The sequence below is a fragment of the Chiloscyllium punctatum genome, chromosome X (genome assembly GCF_047496795.1).
Source record: "Chiloscyllium punctatum isolate Juve2018m chromosome X, sChiPun1.3, whole genome shotgun sequence".
Lineage (NCBI taxonomy): Eukaryota > Metazoa > Chordata > Chondrichthyes > Orectolobiformes > Hemiscylliidae > Chiloscyllium > Chiloscyllium punctatum.
In genome coordinates, this window is record NC_092791.1 from 34,177,522 (window position 1) to 34,195,629 (window position 18,108).

The 18,108-nt window shown below is 61.8% G+C and overlaps 1 protein-coding gene across 1 annotated transcript in view; it reads left to right on the top strand.

The window, feature by feature from the left end:
* The window catches only part of LOC140471160 (kinesin heavy chain-like), a 71,453-nt gene that overhangs the window by 48,127 nt on the left and 5,218 nt on the right, over window positions 1-18,108 (top strand). Inside the window, exons 3-7 of the mRNA XM_072567036.1 lie at window positions 8,132-8,236; window positions 8,367-8,415; window positions 10,733-10,788; window positions 11,591-11,678; window positions 16,831-16,955. Coding sequence (XP_072423137.1) covers window positions 8,132-8,236; window positions 8,367-8,415; window positions 10,733-10,788; window positions 11,591-11,678; window positions 16,831-16,955 — 423 coding nt within the window. The remainder of the gene's footprint in view (window positions 1-8,131; window positions 8,237-8,366; window positions 8,416-10,732; window positions 10,789-11,590; window positions 11,679-16,830; window positions 16,956-18,108) is intronic.

The window sequence follows — 18,108 nt, forward strand, 5'->3', positions numbered from 1 at the left end:
GACCCTCCCACAGCACTGACCCTCCCTCAGCACTGACCCTCCCTCAGCACTGACCCTCCCTCAGCACTGACTCCCTCAGCACTGACCCTCCCTCAGCACTGACCCTCCCACAGCACCCACTCCCTCAGCACTGACCCTCCCACAGCTCCCACTCCCTCAGCACTGACCCTGCCTCAGCACTGACCCTCCCTCAGTACTGACGCTCCCTCAGTACTGACGATCCCTCAGCACTGACCCTCCCTCAGCACTGACCCTCCCACAGCCCCATCCCTCAGCACTGACCCTCCCTCAGCACTGACCCTCTCACAGCACTGACCCCTCCTCAGCGCTGACCCTCCCTCAGCACTGACCCTCCCTCAGCACTGACCCTCCCTCAGCACCCACTCCCTCAGCACTGACCCTCCCCCAGCACTGACCCTCCCACAGCACCCACTCCCTCAGCACTGACCCTCCCTCAGCACTGACCCTCCCACAGCCCCCATCCCTCAGCACTGACCCTCCCACAGCTCCCAGTCCCTCAGCACTGACCCTCCCACACCACCCACTCCCTCAGCACTGACCCTCCCACAGCACTGACCCTCCCACAGCACCCACTCCCTCAGCACTGACCTTCCCACAGCGCCCACTCCCTCAGCACTGACCCTCCCTCAGCACTGACCCTCCCTCAGCACTGACCCTCCCACAGCACCCACTCCCTCAGCACTGACCCTCCCACAGCACCCACTCCCTCAGCACTGACCCTCCCTCAGCACTGACTCTCCCTCAGCAGTGACCCTCCCTCAGCACTGACCCTCCCACAGCACCCACTCCCTCAGCACTGACCCTCCCACAGCACCCACTCCCTCAGCACTGACCCTCCCTCAGCACTGACTCCCTCAGCACTGACCCTCCCACAGCACTGACCCTCCCTCAGCACTGACCCTCCCTGAGCACTGACTCCCTCAGCACTGACCCTCCCACAGCACTGACCCTCCCACAGCACCCACTCCCTCAGCACTGACCCTGCCTCAGCACTGACGCTCCCTCAGTACTGACGCTCCCTCAGTACTGACGCTCCCTCAGCACTGACCCTCCCTCAGCACTGACCCTCCCACAGCCCCGTCCCTCAGCACTGACCCTCCCTCAGCACTGACCCTCTCACAGCACTGACCCCTCCTCAGCGCTGACCCTCCCTCAGCACTGACCCTCCCTCAGCACTGACCCTCCCTCAGCACTGACCCTCCCTCAGCACTGACGCTCCCTCAGCACTGACGCTCCCTCAGCAATGACCCTCCCTCAGCACTGACTCTCCCTCAGCACTGACCCTCCCACAGCCCCCGTCCCTCAGCACTGACCCTCCCACAGCTCCCACTCCCTCAGCACTGACCCTCCCACAGCGCCCGCTCCCTCAGCACTGACCCTCCCTCAGCACTGACCCTCCCTCAGCACTGACTCTCCCTCAGCAGTGACCCTCCCTCAGCACTGACCCTCCCACAGCACCCACTCCCTCAGCACTGACCCTCCCACAGCACCCACTCCCTCAGCACTGACCCTCCCTCAGCACTGACTCCCTCAGCACTGACCTTCCCACAGCACTGACTCCCTCAGCACTGACCCTCCCACAGCACTGACCCTCCCTCAGCACTGACCCTCCCTCAGCACTGACCCTCCCACAGCACTGACCCTCCCTCAGCACCCACTCCCTCAGCACTGACCTTCCCTCAGCACTGACTCCCTCAGCACTGACCCTCCCTCAGCGCTGACCCTCCCTCAGTACTGACCCTCCCTCAGCACTGACCCTCCTTCAGCACTGACCCTCCCACAGCACCCACTCCCTCAGCACTGACCCTCCCTCAGCACTGAACCTCCCTCAGCACTGACCCCTCCTCAGCGCTGACCCTCTCACAGCACTGACCCTCCCTCAGCACTGACCCTCCCTCAGCACTGACCCTCCAAACAGCACTGACCCTCCCTCAGCACTGACCCTCCCTCAGCACTGACCCTCCCTCAGCACTGACTCCCTCAGCACTGACCCTCCCTCAGCACTGACTCCCTCAGCACTGACCCTCCCTCAGCACTGACCCTCCCACAGCACTGACGCTCCCTCAGCACTGACCCTCCCACAGCCCCCGTCCCTCAGCACTGACCCTCCCTCAGCACTGACCCTCCCTCAGCACTGACCCTCCCACAGCCCCCGTCCCTCAGCACTGAGCTTCCCAGAGCGCCCACTCCCTCAGCACTGACCCTCCCACAGCGCCCACTCCCTCAGCACTGACCCTCCCTCAGCACTGACCCACCCTCAGCACTGACCCTCCCACAGCACCCACTCCTTCAGCACTGACCCTCCCTCAGCACTGACTCCCTCAGCACTGACCCTCCCACAGCACTGACCCTCCCACAGCACTGACCCTCCCTCAGCACTGACCCTACCTCAGCACTGACCCTCCCTCAGCACTGACTCCCTCAGCACTGACCCTCCCACAGCACTGACCCTCCTAAAGCACTGACCCTCCCTCAGCACTGACCCTCCCACAGCACCCACTCCCTCAGCACTGACCCTCCCTCAGCACTGACCCTCCCTCAGTACTGACGCTCCCTCAGCACTGACCCTCCCTCAGCACTGACCCTCCCACAGCACTGACCCTCCCACAGCCACCGTCCCTCAGCACTGACCCTCCCTCAGCACTGACCCTCCCTCAGCGCTGACCCTCTCACAGCACTGACCCTCCCTCAGCACTGACCCTCCCTCAGCACCCGCTCCCTCAGCACTGACCCTCCCTCAGCACTGACCCTCCCTCAGCACCCGCTCCCTCAGCACTGACCCTCCCTCAGCACCCGCTCCCTCAGCACTGACCCTCCCTCAGCACTGACCCTCCCACAGCACCCACTCCCTCAGCACTGACCCTCCCTCAGCACTGACCCTCCCTCAGCACTGACCCTCCCACAGCCACCGTCCCTCAGCACTGACCCTCCCTCAGCACTGACCCTCCCTCAGCGCTGACCCTCTCACAGCACTGACCCTCCCTCAGCACTGAACCTCCCTCAGCACTGACCCTCCAAACAGCACTGACCTTCCCTCAGCACTGACCCTCCCTCAGCACTGACCCTCCCTCAGCACTGCCTCCCTCAGCACTGACCCTCCCTCAGCACCCACTCCCTCAACACTGATCCTCCCTCAGCACTGACCCTCCCTCAGCACTGACCCTCCCTCAGAACCCACTGCCTCAGCACTGACCCTCCCTCAGGACTGACCCTCCCACAGCCCCCGTCCCTCAGCACTGACCCTCCCACAGCGCCCGCTCCCTCAGCACTGACCCTCCCTCAGCACTGACCCTCCCACAGCCCTCGTCCCTCAGCACTGACCTTCCCACAGCGCCCACTCCCTCAGTACTGAGCCTCCCTCAGCGCCCACTCCCTCAGCACTGACCCTCCCTCAGCACTGACCCTCCCACAGCACCCACTCCTTCAGCACTGACCCTCCCACAGCACTCACTCCCTCAGCACTGACCCTCCCACAGCACTGACCCTCCCTCAGCACTGACCCTCCCTCAGCACTGACTCCCTCAGCACTGACCCTCCCACAGCACTGACCCTCCCTCAGCACTGACCCTCCCACAGCACCCACTCCCTCAGCCCTGACCCTCCCTCAGCACTGACCCTCCCACAGCACCCACTCCCTCAGCCCTGACCCTCCCTCAGCACTGACCCTCCCACAGCACCCACTCCCTCAGCACTGACCCTCCCTCAGCACTGACCCTCCCTCAGCACTGACCCTCCCACAGACACCGTCCCTCAGCACTGACCCTCCCTCAGCACTGACCCTCCCTCAGCACTGACCCTCCCTCAGCGCTGACCCTCTCACAGCACTGACCCTCCCTCAGCACTGACCCTCCAAACAACACTGACCCTACCTCAGCACTGACCCTCCCTCAGCACTGACCCTCCCTCAGCACTGACCCTCCCTCAGCACCCACTCCCCCAGCACCGACCCTCCCCAAGCACTGACCCTCCCTCAGCACTGACCCTCGCACAGCACCCACTCCCTCAGCATTGACCCTCCTTCAGCACTGACCCTCCCTCAGCACTGATCCTCTCACAGCGCTGACCCTCCCTCAGCGCTGACCCTCCCTCAGCGCTGACCCTCCCTCAGTGCTGACCCTCCCTCAGTACCCACTCCCTCAGCACTGACCCTCTCACAGCACTGACCCTCCCTCAGCACTGATCCTCTCACAGCGCTGACCCTCCCTCAGCGCTGACCCTCCCTCAGCACTGACCCTCCCTCAGCACTGACCCTCCCTCAGGACTGACCATCCCACAGCCCCCGTCCCTCAGCACTGACCCTCCCACAGCGCCCGCTCCCTCAGCACTGACCCTCCCTCAGCACTGACCCTCCCACAGCCCTCGTCCCTCAGCACTGACCTTCCCACAGCGCCCACTCCCTCAGCACTGAGCCTCCCTCAGCGCCCACACCCTCAGCACTGACCCTCCCTCAGCACTGACCCTCCCACAGCACCCACTCCTTCAGCACTGACCCTCCCACAGCACTCACTCCCTCAGCACTGACCCTCCCTCAGCACTGACTCCCTCAGCACTGACCCTCCCACAGCACTGACCCTCCCTCAGCACTGACCCTCCCTCAGCACTGACTCCCTCAGCACTGACCCTCCCACAGCACTGACCCTCCCTCAGCACTGACCCTCCCTCAGCACTGACCCTCCCACAGCACCCACTCCCTCAGCACTGACCCTCCCTCAGCACTGACCCTCCCACAGCACCCACTCCCTTAGCACTGACCCTCCCTCAGCACTGACCCTCCCTCAGCACTGACCCTCCCACAGCCACGGTCCCTCAGCACTGACCCTCCCTCAGCACTGACCCTCCCTCAGCACTGACCCTCCCTCAGCGCTGACCCTCTCACAGCACTGACCCTCCCTCAGCACTGACCCTCTAAACAACACTGACCCTCCCTCAGCACTGACCCTCCCTCAGCACTGACTCCCTCAGCACTGACCCTCCCTCAGCACTGACCCTCCCTCAGCACTGACCCTCCCTCAGCACCCACTCCCCCAGCACCGACCCTCCCTCAGCACTGACCCTCCCTCAGCACTGACCCTCCCTCAGCACTGATCCTCTCACAGCATTGACCCTCCCTCAGCGCTGACCCTCCCTCAGCGCTGACCCTCCCTCAGTGCTGACCCTCCCTCAGCACCCACTCCCTCAGCACTGACCCTCTCACAGCACTGACCCTCCCTCAGCGCTGACCCTCCCTCAGCGCTGACCCTCCCTCAGCGCTGACCCTCTCACAGCACTGACCCTCCCTCAACACTGACCCTCCCTCAGCACTGACCCTCCCTCAGCACTGACTCCCTCAGCACTGACCCTCCCTCAGCACTGACCCTCGCTCAGCACTGACTCCCTCAGCACTGACCCTCCCTCAGCACTGACCCTCCCTCAGCACCCACTCCCTCAGCACTGACCCTCCCTCAGCACTGACCCTCCCACAGCGCCCACTCCCTCAGCACTGACCCTCCCTCAGCACTGACCCTCCCTCAGCACCCACTCCCTCAGCACTGACCCTCCCTCAGCGCTGACCCTCCCTCAGCGCTGACCCTTCCTCAGTGCTGACCCTTCCTCAGTGCTGACCCTCTCACAGCACTGACCCTCCCTCAGCACTGACCCTCCCTCAGCACTGACCCTCCCTCAGCGCCCACTCCCTCAGCACTGACCCTCCCACAGTGCCCACTCCCTCAGCACTGACCCTCCCACAGCACCCGCTCCCTCAGCACTGACCCTCCCACAGCACCCGCTCCCTCAGCACTGACCCTCCCTCAGCACTGACCCTCCCACAGCACCCACTCCCTCAGCACTGACCCTCCCTCAGCACTGACCCTCCCACAGCACCCACTCCCTTAGCACTGACCCTCCCTCAGCACTGACCCTCCCTCAGCACTGACCCTCCCACAGCCACGGTCCCTCAGCACTGACCCTCCCTCAGCACTGACCCTCCCTCAGCACTGACCCTCCCTCAGCGCTGACCCTCTCACAGCACTGACCCTCCCTCAGCACTGACCCTCTAAACAACACTGACCCTCCCTCAGCACTGACCCTCCCTCAGCACTGACTCCCTCAGCACTGACCCTCCCTCAGCACTGACCCTCCCTCAGCACTGACCCTCCCTCAGCACCCACTCCCCCAGCACCGACCCTCCCCCAGCACCGACGCTCCCTCAGCACTGACCCTCCCTCAGCACTGACCCTCCCTCAGCACTGATCCTCTCACAGCATTGACCCTCCCTCAGCGCTGACCCTCCCTCAGCGCTGACCCTCCCTCAGTGCTGACCCTCCCTCAGCACCCACTCCCTCAGCACTGACCCTCTCACAGCACTGACCCTCCCTCAGCGCTGACCCTCCCTCAGCGCTGACCCTCTCACAGCACTGACCCTCCCTCAACACTGACCCTCCCTCAGCACTGACCCTCCCTCAGCACTGACTCCCTCAGCACTGACCCTCCCTCAGCAATGACCCTCGCTCAGCACTGACTCCCTCAGCACTGACCCTCCCTCAGCACTGACCCTCCCTCAGCACCCACTCCCTCAGCACTGACCCTCCCTCAGCACTGACCCTCCCACAGCGCCCACTCCCTCAGCACTGACCCTCCCTCAGCACTGACCCTCCCTCAGCACCCACTCCCTCAGCACTGACCCTCCCTCAGCGCTGACCCTCCCTCAGCGCTGACCCTTCCTCAGTGCTGACCCTTCCTCAGTGCTGACCCTCTCACAGCACTGACCCTCCCTCAGCACTGACCCTCCCTCAGCACTGACCCTCCCTCAGCGCCCACTCCCTCAGCACTGACCCTCCCACAGTGCCCACTCCCTCAGCACTGACCCTCCCACAGCACCCGCTCCCTCAGCACTGACCCTCCCACAGCACCCGCTCCCTCAGCACTGACCCTCCCACAGCACTCACTCCCTCAGCACTGACCCTCCCTCAGCACTGACTCCCTCAGCACTGACCCTCCCACAGCACTGACCCTCCCTCAGCACTGACCCTCCCTCAGCGCTGACCCTTCCTCAGCGCTGACCCTCTCACAGCACTGACCCTCCCTCAGCAGTGATCCTCCCTCAGCACTGACCCTCCCTCAGCGCCCACTCCCACAGCACTGACCCTCCCACAGCACCCACTCCGTCAGCACTGACCCTCCCTCAGCACTGACACTCCCTCAGCACTGACCCTCCCTCAGCACTGACCCTCCCACAGCACTGACCCTCCCACAGCACTGACCCTCCCACAGCACTGACCCTCCCTCAGCCCTGACCCTCCCTCAGCACTGACCCTCCCTCAGCACTGACCCTCCCTCAGCGCCCACTCCCACAGCACTGACCCTCCCACAGCACCCACTCCCTCAGCACTGACCCTCCCACAGCACCCACTCCCTCAGCCCTGACCCTCCCTCAGCACTGACCCTCCCACAGCACCCACTCCCTCAGCACTGACCCTCCCTCAGCACTGACCCTCCCACAGCACCCACTCCCTTAGCACTGACCCTCCCTCAGCACTGACCCTCCCTCAGCACTGACCCTCCCACAGCCACGGTCCCTCAGCACTGACCCTCCCTCAGCACTGACCCTCCCTCAGCACTGACCCTCCCTCAGCGCTGACCCTCTCACAGCACTGACCCTCCCTCAGCCCTGACCCTCCCTCAGCACTGACCCTCCCTCAGCACTGACCCTCCCTCAGCGCCCACTCCCTCAGCACTGACCCTCCCACAGCACCCACTCCCTCAGCCCTGACCCTCCCTCAGCACTGACCCTCCCACAGCAACCATTCCCTCAGCACCGACCCTCCCTCAGCACTGACCCTCCCTCAGCACTGACCCTCCCACAGCACCCACTCCGTCAGCACTGACCCTCCCTCAGCACTGACCCTCCCTCAGCACTGACCCTCCCACAGCACCCACTCCCTCAGCACTGACCCTCCCTCAGCACTGACCCTCCCTCAGCACTGACCCTCCCTCAGCACTGACCCTCCCACAGCACTGACCCTCCCTCAGCACTGACCCTCCCTCAGCGCCCACTCCCACAGCACTGACCCTCCCACAGTTGTTGCTTCGTGAGTTGAGAATGGGGCATAAATCTTTGATTCTTCTTTTCCAGGGAGTTCTCCACGACACCCACCTGATGGGGATTATTCCGAGAATTGCCCACGACATCTTCAACCACATTTACTCCATGGACGAGAACCTGGAGTTCCATATCAAGGTGGGGGGGGGACCGGGTACTCCCTGGGTTTGGGGGTGGTGCCGGGGGGGGAGGACGGGGGGCTGGGTAACGCGGCCAAAACACTCCTTCAACTGTCCACCCAGTCACGCTCCCCCCTTCTACCTCACAGGTCTCCTATTTCGAAATCTACATGGATAAGATCCGAGATCTGTTGGACGGTGAGTCTTTGTGGTGTCACTCGGCGTTCGGGAGTCCATTCAGCCCCGTGTTAGCCCCTCAGCAGATTAATCGGCCCCCTCTCAATCCCCACCCACCCAACCGTCCCGCCCTTTCAAATGGCCATGTTCCTGGTGAGTCTGTTTCCCATCAGATCCTGCTTGGTCCATCCCCTTGTTGTCCCCCCCCCTCCCCACTTGCCCCTCACTTCCCAATTCCCTGACTAGCCCCCACCCCCCCTGGTGTATTCGGTCAAAAGTGGAGATGTTCGCCAATCACTGCACAGCACTCAGCACCACCCACCGCTCCCTCAAGTACTGAAGCAGTCTGTGTCCAAATCGCAGCGAGATTTGGACAATATCCAGCCTTGGGCTGACAAGGGGCTCGTAGAATTCACGCCCCACAAACACCAGGCTACGACCATCACTAACTAGAGAGAATCTAACCATCGCCCCCTTGACGTTCAATGGCGTTACCGTCACTGAATCCCCCTTCCCCCCCACTATCAACATCCTGGGGGTTACCGTCTCCAACGAGAGAGAGAGAGAGAATCTAACCATCGCCCCCTTGATGTTCAATGGCGTTACCGTCACTGAATCCCCTTCCCCCCCCACTATCAACATCCTGGGGGTTACCGTCTCCAACGAGAGAGAGAGAGAATCTAACCATCGCCCCCTTGACGTTCAATGGCGTTACCGTCACTGAATCCCCTTCCCCCCCCCACTATCAACATCCTGGGGGTTACCGTCTCCAACGAGAGAGAGAGAGAATCTAACCATCGCCCCCTTGACGTTCAATGGCGTTACCGTCACTGAATCCCCTTCCCCCCCCCACTATCAACATCCTGGGGGTTACCGTCTCCAACGAGAGAGAGAGAGAATCTAACCATCGCCCCCTTGACGTTCAATGGCGTTACCGTCACTGAATCCCCCTTCCCCCCCACTATCAACATCCTGGGGGTTACCATCTCCAACGAGAGAGAGAGAGAGAATCTAACCATCGCCCCCTTGATGTTCAATGGTGTTACCGTCACTGAATCCCCCTTCCCCCCCACTATCAACATCCTGGGGGTTACCGTCTCCAACGAGAGAGAGAGAGAATCTAACCATCGCCCCCTTGATGTTCAATGGTGTTACCGTCACTGAATCCCCCTTCCCCCCCACTATCAACATCCTGGGGGTTACCGTCTCCAACAAGAGAGAGAGAGAGAGAATCTAACCATCGCCCCCTTGACGTTCAATGGCGTTACCGTCACTGAATCCCCCTCCCCCCCCACTATCAACATCCTGGGGGTTACCGTCTCCAACGAGAGAGAGAGAGAGAATCTAACCATCGCCCCCTTGACGTTCAATGGCGTTACCGTCACTGAATCCCCCTCCCCCCCCACTATCAACATCCTGGGGGTTACCGTCTCCAACGAGAGAGAGAGAGAATCTAACCATCGCCCCCCTTGATGTTCAATGGTGTTACCGTCACTGAATCCCCCTCCCCCCCCCACTAACAACATCCTGGGGGTTCCCATTGAGCAGAAACTGAACTGGGACCCAGCCCCATATCAATCCTGTGGCTCCAGGAGCAGGTCAGAGGCTGGGAATCCTGCAGCGAGTGACTCCCCTCCTCACTCCCTCCCTCCCCCCGAAGCCTGTCCCACCATCGACAAGGCACGGGGTGGGGGGGGAGGGGGACAGAGCAGCCGCTGTTTGATTGGCCCCACGTCCACGAACACCCCCTCCCTCCCTCCCTCCCCCCTCCCCGAAGCCCCGTGCGAACCCTCTACAAGACCCACTGCAGTAATTCACCAAAGATCCTCAGGCAGCACCTTCCAAACCCCACGCCCACGTTCCATCTGGAAAGACAAGGGGCAGCAGATACAGGGGAACGCCCCCCAACCCCACCCCCAACCTCACTGCAAGGTCCCCTCCCTCCGAGCCCCTCACCATCCCGACTGGGGAATATTTCCTGCCGTTCCCTCAGGGTCAGAATCCTGGAATCCCCTCCCCGAGGGACGTGGTGGGTCGACCCTCCGGCAGGTGGGACGGCAACGGGTCAAGGAAGTGGGGGGGGGGGGGGGGCAACTAGGGACGGGGTAATGAACGCTGGGCCCAGGAAGGGACGCCGGTGAATTTGAAGAGTTTCTCACACACTTCCCACCCTTGTGAGGGTCGGAACAGGACCTGTTCCCTCCGCCCGACCAGAGTGCCCCATCCTCACCTCACCCCCCTCCCCCCCTCCCCCCTCCCTCCAACTCCGTTGCGCGTGACCACTCACACTCCGAGAGCGCGCTCTGACGCAGGCGATTCTCGGCTCCCTCTTTTCCAGTCGCCAAGACGAACCTTTCCGTTCACGAGGACAAGAACAGAGTTCCCTTTGTCAAGGTGAGAGACGACAGGGAGGGGAGGGGACTTTACACCTGAACACACTGCACTGATCCTGACAGGGTCTGATGTGGGTGGGGGGTGGGGGGGGGGGGGGGGTCGCGGTGTAGAGGGAGCTTTACCATGTATCTAACCCCCTGGCCCTGGGAGTGGGGACGGAGTAGAGGGAGCTGTACTCTGTATCTAACCCCCTGTCCCTGGGAGTGGGGACGGAGTAGAGGGAGCTGTACTCTGTCCCGAACCCCGTGCTGTCCCTGGGATTGGGGACGGTGTAGAGGGAGCTGTCCTCTGTCCCGAACCCCGTGCTGTCCCTGGGATTGGGGACGGTGTAGAGGGAGCTGTCCTCTGCCCCGATCCCCGTGCTGTCCCTGGGGATTGGGGACGGTGTAGAGGGAGCTGTCCTCTGCCCTGATCCCCGGGCTGTCCCTGGCAGTGTTTGATGGGGGGGACGGTGTAGAGGGAGCTGTCCTCTGCCCCGATCCCCGTGCTGTCCCTGGGGATTGGGGACGGTGTAGAGGGAGCTGTCCTCTGTCCCGATCCCCGTGCTGTCCCTGGGATTGGGGACGGTGTAGAGGGAGCTGTCCTCTGTCCCAAACCCCGTGCTGTCCCTGGGGATTGGGGACGGTGTAGAGGGAGCTGTCCTCTGCCCAGTGCTGTCCCTGGGGATTGGGGACGGTGTAGAGGGAGCTGTCCTCTGCCCCGATCCCCGGCCTGTCCCTGGGGATTGGGGACGGTGTAGAGGGAGCTGGGAACGTTTGGGAATGGTGGAGTGCTCACCAGGATTTATCCCATTTCTTTCCAGGGTTGTACCGAACGGTTTGTGTCCAGTCCTGAGGAAGTGATGGACGTGATTGACGAGGGGAAATGCAACCGTCATGTCGCTGTGACAAGTAGGTGCCTGACCCCGGGGGGCGTGAGGGGACATCTGACTAGGGCAGCCTAAACTGAAGGAACCCCCCCCACCCCCCTTGGGCTGGGGGTGGGGGGTGGGGGGATCGCCAGGGCCCACAGCATCGTCGAATTCGGCCTAAAATCTGACCCCACGGGATTACCACTGAGCGAGGCCAAACAAGGGGGGGGGGGGCAACTCTGCTGCGGGAGAGTTTGGGGTTAATTCGGGAAATTAATGCCAAGCTTGGGGGGGCGGGGGGGGAGACTGAGGCTGAGTGGGAAAATCAGGGACAGCGGAAAAGCGAAGACTGGGGATAATTTACGGGAAAGCACTGAGGAGGAGGAGGAAGGGCATAGAACATAGAAGAGGACAGCACAGAACAGGCCCTTCGGCCCACGATGCTGTGCCGAGGATTAATCCTAATGTAAAATAACTCAACCTACGCACCCCCCACCTCACTGCTCTCCATGGGTACGGCCAGCAGTCCCTTCGATGTCCCCAATGACTCTATTTCCATCACCGCTGGGAACGCATTCCATGTTCTCACAACTCTCTGCATAAAGAACCTCCCTCTGCCGTCCCCTCTACACCTTTCCCCTAATATCTCAACACTATGAGCCCTCGTGCCAGTCAGTCCTGCCCCTGGGGGAGAAGTCTCTGGCTATTGCCTCTAGCCATGCCTCTCGTTATCGTGTACACCTCGATCAGGTCTCCTCTCTCCCTCCGTCTCTCCAGAGAGAGAAAAGTCCGAGCTTATTCAACCTCTCTTCATAAGGCAAGCCTTCCAGCCCAGGCAGCTTCCTGGTAAACCTTCTTCGCACCCCTCTCCAAAACCTCTGTATCTTTCCGATAGTCGGGCGACCAGAACCGGACACAATATTCCAAGTGTGGTCTCACCAGGGACTTGTGGAGCTGCAGCAAAACCTCGCGGCTCTTAAACTCGATCCCCCTGTTAATGAAAACCAAAACACCATATGCTTTCGTAACAACCCGAACCACTTGGGTGGCAACTTCGAGGGACTTTTGCACTTAAGAACCAAGATCATTGAACAGGAAGGTGAAGAAAACGAGGTGAGCTAGTAATATAGAAGGGGAAGGGAAAAGCTTTCTCTAAGAGATGTGAAAGACAGAGGCAACAGTGGACATTGGAGATCTGGACGGGAGGCTGGAGAATTACAGGTGACCCCAAAATTGGAGGTGTAGTGGACAGCGAAGAGGGTTACCTCAGATTACAACAGGATCTGGACCAGATGGGCCAATGGGCTGAGAAGTGGCAGATGGAGTTTAATTCAGATAAATGTGAGGGGCAGCATTTTGGGAAAGCAAATCTTAGCAGGACTTATACACTTAATGGGAAGGTCCTGGGGAGTGTTGCTGAACAAAGAGACCTTGGAGTGCAGGTTCATAGCTCCTTGAAAGTGGAGTTGCAGGTAGATAGGATAGTGAAGGCAGCATTTGGTATGCTTTATTGGTCAGAGTATTGAGTACAGGATTTGGGAGGTCATGTTGCGGCTGTACAGGACATTGGTTAGGGGGCCACTGTTGGGATATTGCATGCAATTCTGGTCTCCTTCCTATCGGAAAGATGTTGTGAAACTTGAAAGGGTTCAGAAAAGAATTACAAGGATGTTGCCAGGGTTGGAGGATCTGAGCTACAGGGAGAGGCTGAACAGGCTGGGGCTGTTTTCCCTGGAGCGTCGGAGGCTGAGGGGTGACCTTATAGAGGTTTATAAAATCACAAGGGGGGTGTGGATAGGGTAAATAGACAAGGTCTTTTCCCTGGGGTGGGGGAGTCCAGAAGTAGAGGGGCATAGGTTTAGGGTGAGAGGGGAAAGATATAAAAGGGACCTAAGGGGCAACTTTTTCCCCCAGAGGGTGGTACGTGTGTGGAATGAGCTGCCAGAGGATGTGGTGGAGGCTGGTACAATTACAACATTTAAGAGGCATTTGGATGGGTATATGAATAGGAAGGGTTTGGGGGGATATGGGACAGGTGCTGGTTGGTGGGGACTAGATTGGGTTTGGGGTATCTGGGTCAGCACGGACAGGTTGGACCGAAGGGTCTGTTCCCGTGTTGCACCTCTCTATGAGTCTAATTAGGAATGGGACAGTGAAGAAATGACAGAGGAGGGGCTGAATAGGTACTCTGCTTCCACAGAAGTGGGGGGGGGGGCGGAACACAATGTGGGGGACTGTGAGGGTCCGCACTTTGCGGGGAAGCTCGGAGGCGTGGGCTATACGCTGAACTGGGGAAAGGGGGGGTCGGAAATAGGAGGAGGCCCGGTTTGGAATTCTCTTCAGGTGAACGCGCAGGAAGGCAAATGCAACGTCAGCGCTCAGGCCGAGCTGGTCAGAGGCTCTGGTCGGACCACACGTGGAATATCGGGAGCTGCCTGGGGTCCCGTGTCTGAGGAGGGACGTGCTGGTGTCGCAGGAGGGTCACGGGACAGATCCCAGCGATGAAGGGTGCGTCGTAGCAGGGGTGGTTGAGGACTCTGGGTGCTTGGCCGATGGAGTTTAGGGGGGGGGTGAAGGGACGATCTGACTGAACACCAAGGGGCGAGGATACAGTGGACGTGCAGAAGATGTTTCAGGGGAGACTGGGGCACAAGGGCACAGTCTCAGGGCGACTCTTTAGGGGGGAAGAGGAGGGGGGCAATCTCTTCGTCTGCAGGGCAGGGGGGCTGTGGGACTCACTGCTGCTGGGGGGGTTGTGGAGGGAGGGTCATTGAGTGTCGCTAAGAGCAGGATAGAGATGTTCCTGATCCGTCAGGATCAGAGGGCGAAGGCAGAGGAATGGGGTTGAGAAACATTTCGCCAGGTTTGACGGGCCGAATGGTCTTACGTGCGACCTCACGGACAGTTTCTGCTGTGTAGCACAAGACATCGTGGATCTGTGGGTGCTCCGAGTGTGGGTCTGACCGAGGGGAGACCGGGGAACTGTGCACGGTGCTCCGAGTGTGGGTCTGACCGGGGGGAGACCGGGGAACTGTGCACGGTGCTCCGAGTGTGGGTCTGACCGAGGGGAGACCGGGGAACTGTGCACGGTGCTCCGAGTGTGGGTCTGACCGAGGGGAGACCGGGGAACTGTGCACGGTGCTCCGAGTGTGGGTCTGACCGAGGGGGAGACCGGGGAACTGTGCACGGTGCTCCGAGTGTGGGTCTGACCGAGGGGGAGACCGGGGAACTGTGCACGGTGCTCCGAGTGTGGGTCTGACCGAGGGGAGACCGGGGAACTGTGCACGGTGCTCCGAGTGTGGGTCTGACCGGGGGGAGACCGGGGAACTGTGCATGGTGCCCCGAGTGTGGGTCTGACCGAGGGGAGACCGGGGAACTGTGCACGGTGCTCCGAGTGTGGGTCTGACCGAGGGGAGAGACCGGGGAACTGTGCACGGTGCTCTGAGTGTGGGTCTGACCGAGGGGAGACCGAGGAACTGTGCACGGTGCTCCGAGTGTGGGTCTGACCGAGGGGAGACCGGGGAACTGTGCACGGTGCTCCGAGTGTGGGTCTGACCGAGGGGAGACCGGGGAACTGTGCACGGTGCTCCGAGTGTGGGTCTGACCGAGGGGAGAGACCGGGGAACTGTGCACGGTGCTCCGAGTGTGGGTCTGACCGAGGGGATACCGGGGAACTGTGCACGGTGCTCCGAGTGTGGGTCTGACCCAGGGGATACCGGGGAACTGTGCACGGTGCTCCGAGTGTGGGTCTGACCGAAGGGAGAGACCGGGGAACTGTGCACGGTGCTCCGAGTGTGGGTCTGACCGAGGGGAGAGACCGGGGAACTGGAGACCGGGGAACTGTGCACGGTGCTCCGAGTGTGGATCTGACCGAGGGGAGACCGGGGAACTGTGCACGGTGCACCGAGTGTGGGTCTGACCGAGGGGAGACCGGGGAACTGTGCACGGTGCTCCGAGTGTGGGTCTGACCGAGGGGAGAGACCGGGGAACTGTGCACGGTGCTCCGAGTGTGGGTCTGACCGAGGGGAGAGACCAGGGAACTGGAGACCGGGGAACTGTGCACGGTGCTCCGAGTGTGGGTCTGACCGAGGGGAGAGACCGGGGAACTGTGCACGGTGCACCGAGTGTGGGTCTGACCGAGGGGAGACCGGGGAACTGTGCACGGTGCTCCGAGTGTGGGTCTGACCGAGGGGAGACCGGGGAACTGTGCACGGTGCTCCGAGTGTGGGTCTGACCCAGGGGATACCGGGGAACTGTGCACGGTGCTCCGAGTGTGGGTCTGACCGAAGGGAGAGACCGGGGAACTGTGCACGGTGCTCCGAGTGTGGGTCTGACCGAGGGGAGAGACCGGGGAACTGGAGACCGGGGAACTGTGCACGGTGCTCCGAGTGTGGATCTGACCGAGGGGAGACCGGGGAACTGTGCACGGTGCACCGAGTGTGGGTCTGACCGAGGGGAGACCGGGGAACTGTGCACGGTGCTCCGAGTGTGGGTCTGACCGAGGGGAGAGACCGGGGAACTGTGCACGGTGCTCCGAGTGTGGGTCTGACCGAGGGGAGAGACCAGGGAACTGGAGACCGGGGAACTGTGCACGGTGCTCCGAGTGTGGATCTGACCGAGGGGAGACCGGGGAACTGTGCACGGTGCACCGAGTGTGGGTCTGACCGAGGGGAGACCGGGGAACTGTGCACGGTGCTCCGAGTGTGGGTCTGACCGAGGGGAGAGACCGGGGAACTGTGCACGGTGCTCCGAGTGTGGGTCTGACCCAGGGGAGACCGGGGAACTGTGCACGGTGCTCCGAGTGTGGGTCTGACCCAGGGGATACCGGGGAACTGTGCACGGTGCTCCGAATGTGGGTCTGACCGAGGGGAGACCGGGGAACTGTGCACGGTGCCCCGAGTGTGGGTCTGACCCAGGGGAGACCGGGGAACTGTGCACGGTGCTCCGAGTGTGGGTCTGACCCAGGGGAGACCGGGGAACTGTGCACGGTGCTCCGAGTGTGCGTCTGACCGGGGAACTACGCACACTGTGGTTAGTGGAGCATTTGTTATCCTGGTTATGAAGGTGGGATCTGAAGTTGGTAATGAAGACCCTGTTTTGTCTTCCCCACCCCCCACTACTCTCCTCATGCCTCCCCCACCCCCCTCCCTCAATAATCTCTCCCCACCCCCTCGGGGACCCTATCGTTTCAGACATGAATGAACACAGCTCCCGCAGTCACAGTATCTTCCTGATCAATATCAAACAAGAGAACGTCGAGACTGAGCAGAAACTCAGTGGTAAACTCTACCTGGTGGACCTCGCTGGGAGTGAGAAGGTATTGGGGGGGGGGGGGTGGAAAGGGGGGGGGGGGGGGGTGGGGGGACACTGGGTGGAGGGGGTGGGGGGAGTTGGACCCACCCTTGGCGTCCCTCTCGAGGGTATCTGCCTCTCCCCTCAGTCTAAACTCTCCCTCTCCCTCCCCCTCTATCTCACCTCTCCCTCACTCACTCCCCCTCTCCCTCACTCCCTCCCCCTCTCCCTCACTCACTCCCCCTCTCCCTCACTCACTCCCCCTCTCCCTCACTCACTCCCCCTCTCCCTCACCTCTCCTTCTCTCCTTCTCCCTCTCCTTCAGTCCCTCTCCCTCACTCCCTCCACTCTCCTTCACTCCCTCCTCTCTCCTTCTCTCCTTCTCCCTCACTCCCTCTCCCTCACTCCCTCTCCCTCTCCTTCACTCCCTCCCCCTCTCCCTCACTCCCTCCCCCTCTCCCTCACTCACTCCCCCTCTCCCTCACTCCCTCCCCCTCTCCCTCCTCTCTCCTTCTCTCCTTCTCCCTCTCCTTCACTCCCTCTCCCTCACTCCCTCCACTCTCCTTCACTCCCTCCTCTCTCCTTCTCTCCTTCTCCTCCTCCTCTCCCTCACTCCCTCTCCCTCACTCCCTCTCCCTCTCCTTCACTCCCTCTCCCTCTCCCTCACTCCCTCCCCTCTCCCTCACTCCCTCCCACTCCTTCACTCCCTCTTCCTCTCCCTCACTCCCTCCCCTCTCCTTCACTCCCTCTCCCTCTCCCTCACTCCCTCCACTCTCCTTCTCTCCCTCACTCCCTCCCTCTCCTTCACTCCCTCTCCCTCTCCCTCACTCCCTCCCCTCTCCTTCACTCCCTCTCCCTCTCCCTCACTCCCTCCCCCTCCTTCACTCCCTCCCCCTCCTTCACTCCCTCTCCCTCTCCCTCACTCCCTCTCCCTCTCCTTCTCTCCCTCCCCGTCTCCTTCTCTCCCTCCCCGTCTCCTTCTCTCCCTCACTCCCTCTCCGTCTCCTTCTCTCCCTCCCCGTCTCCTTCACTCCCTCACCTCTCCCTCACTCCCTCTCCGTCTCCTTCACTCCCTCTCCCTCACTCCCTCCCCTCTCCCTTAATCCCTCCCTTCTCCTTCACTCCCTCTCCTTCACTCCCTCTCCTTCACTCCCTCTCCCTCTCCCTCACTCCCTCCC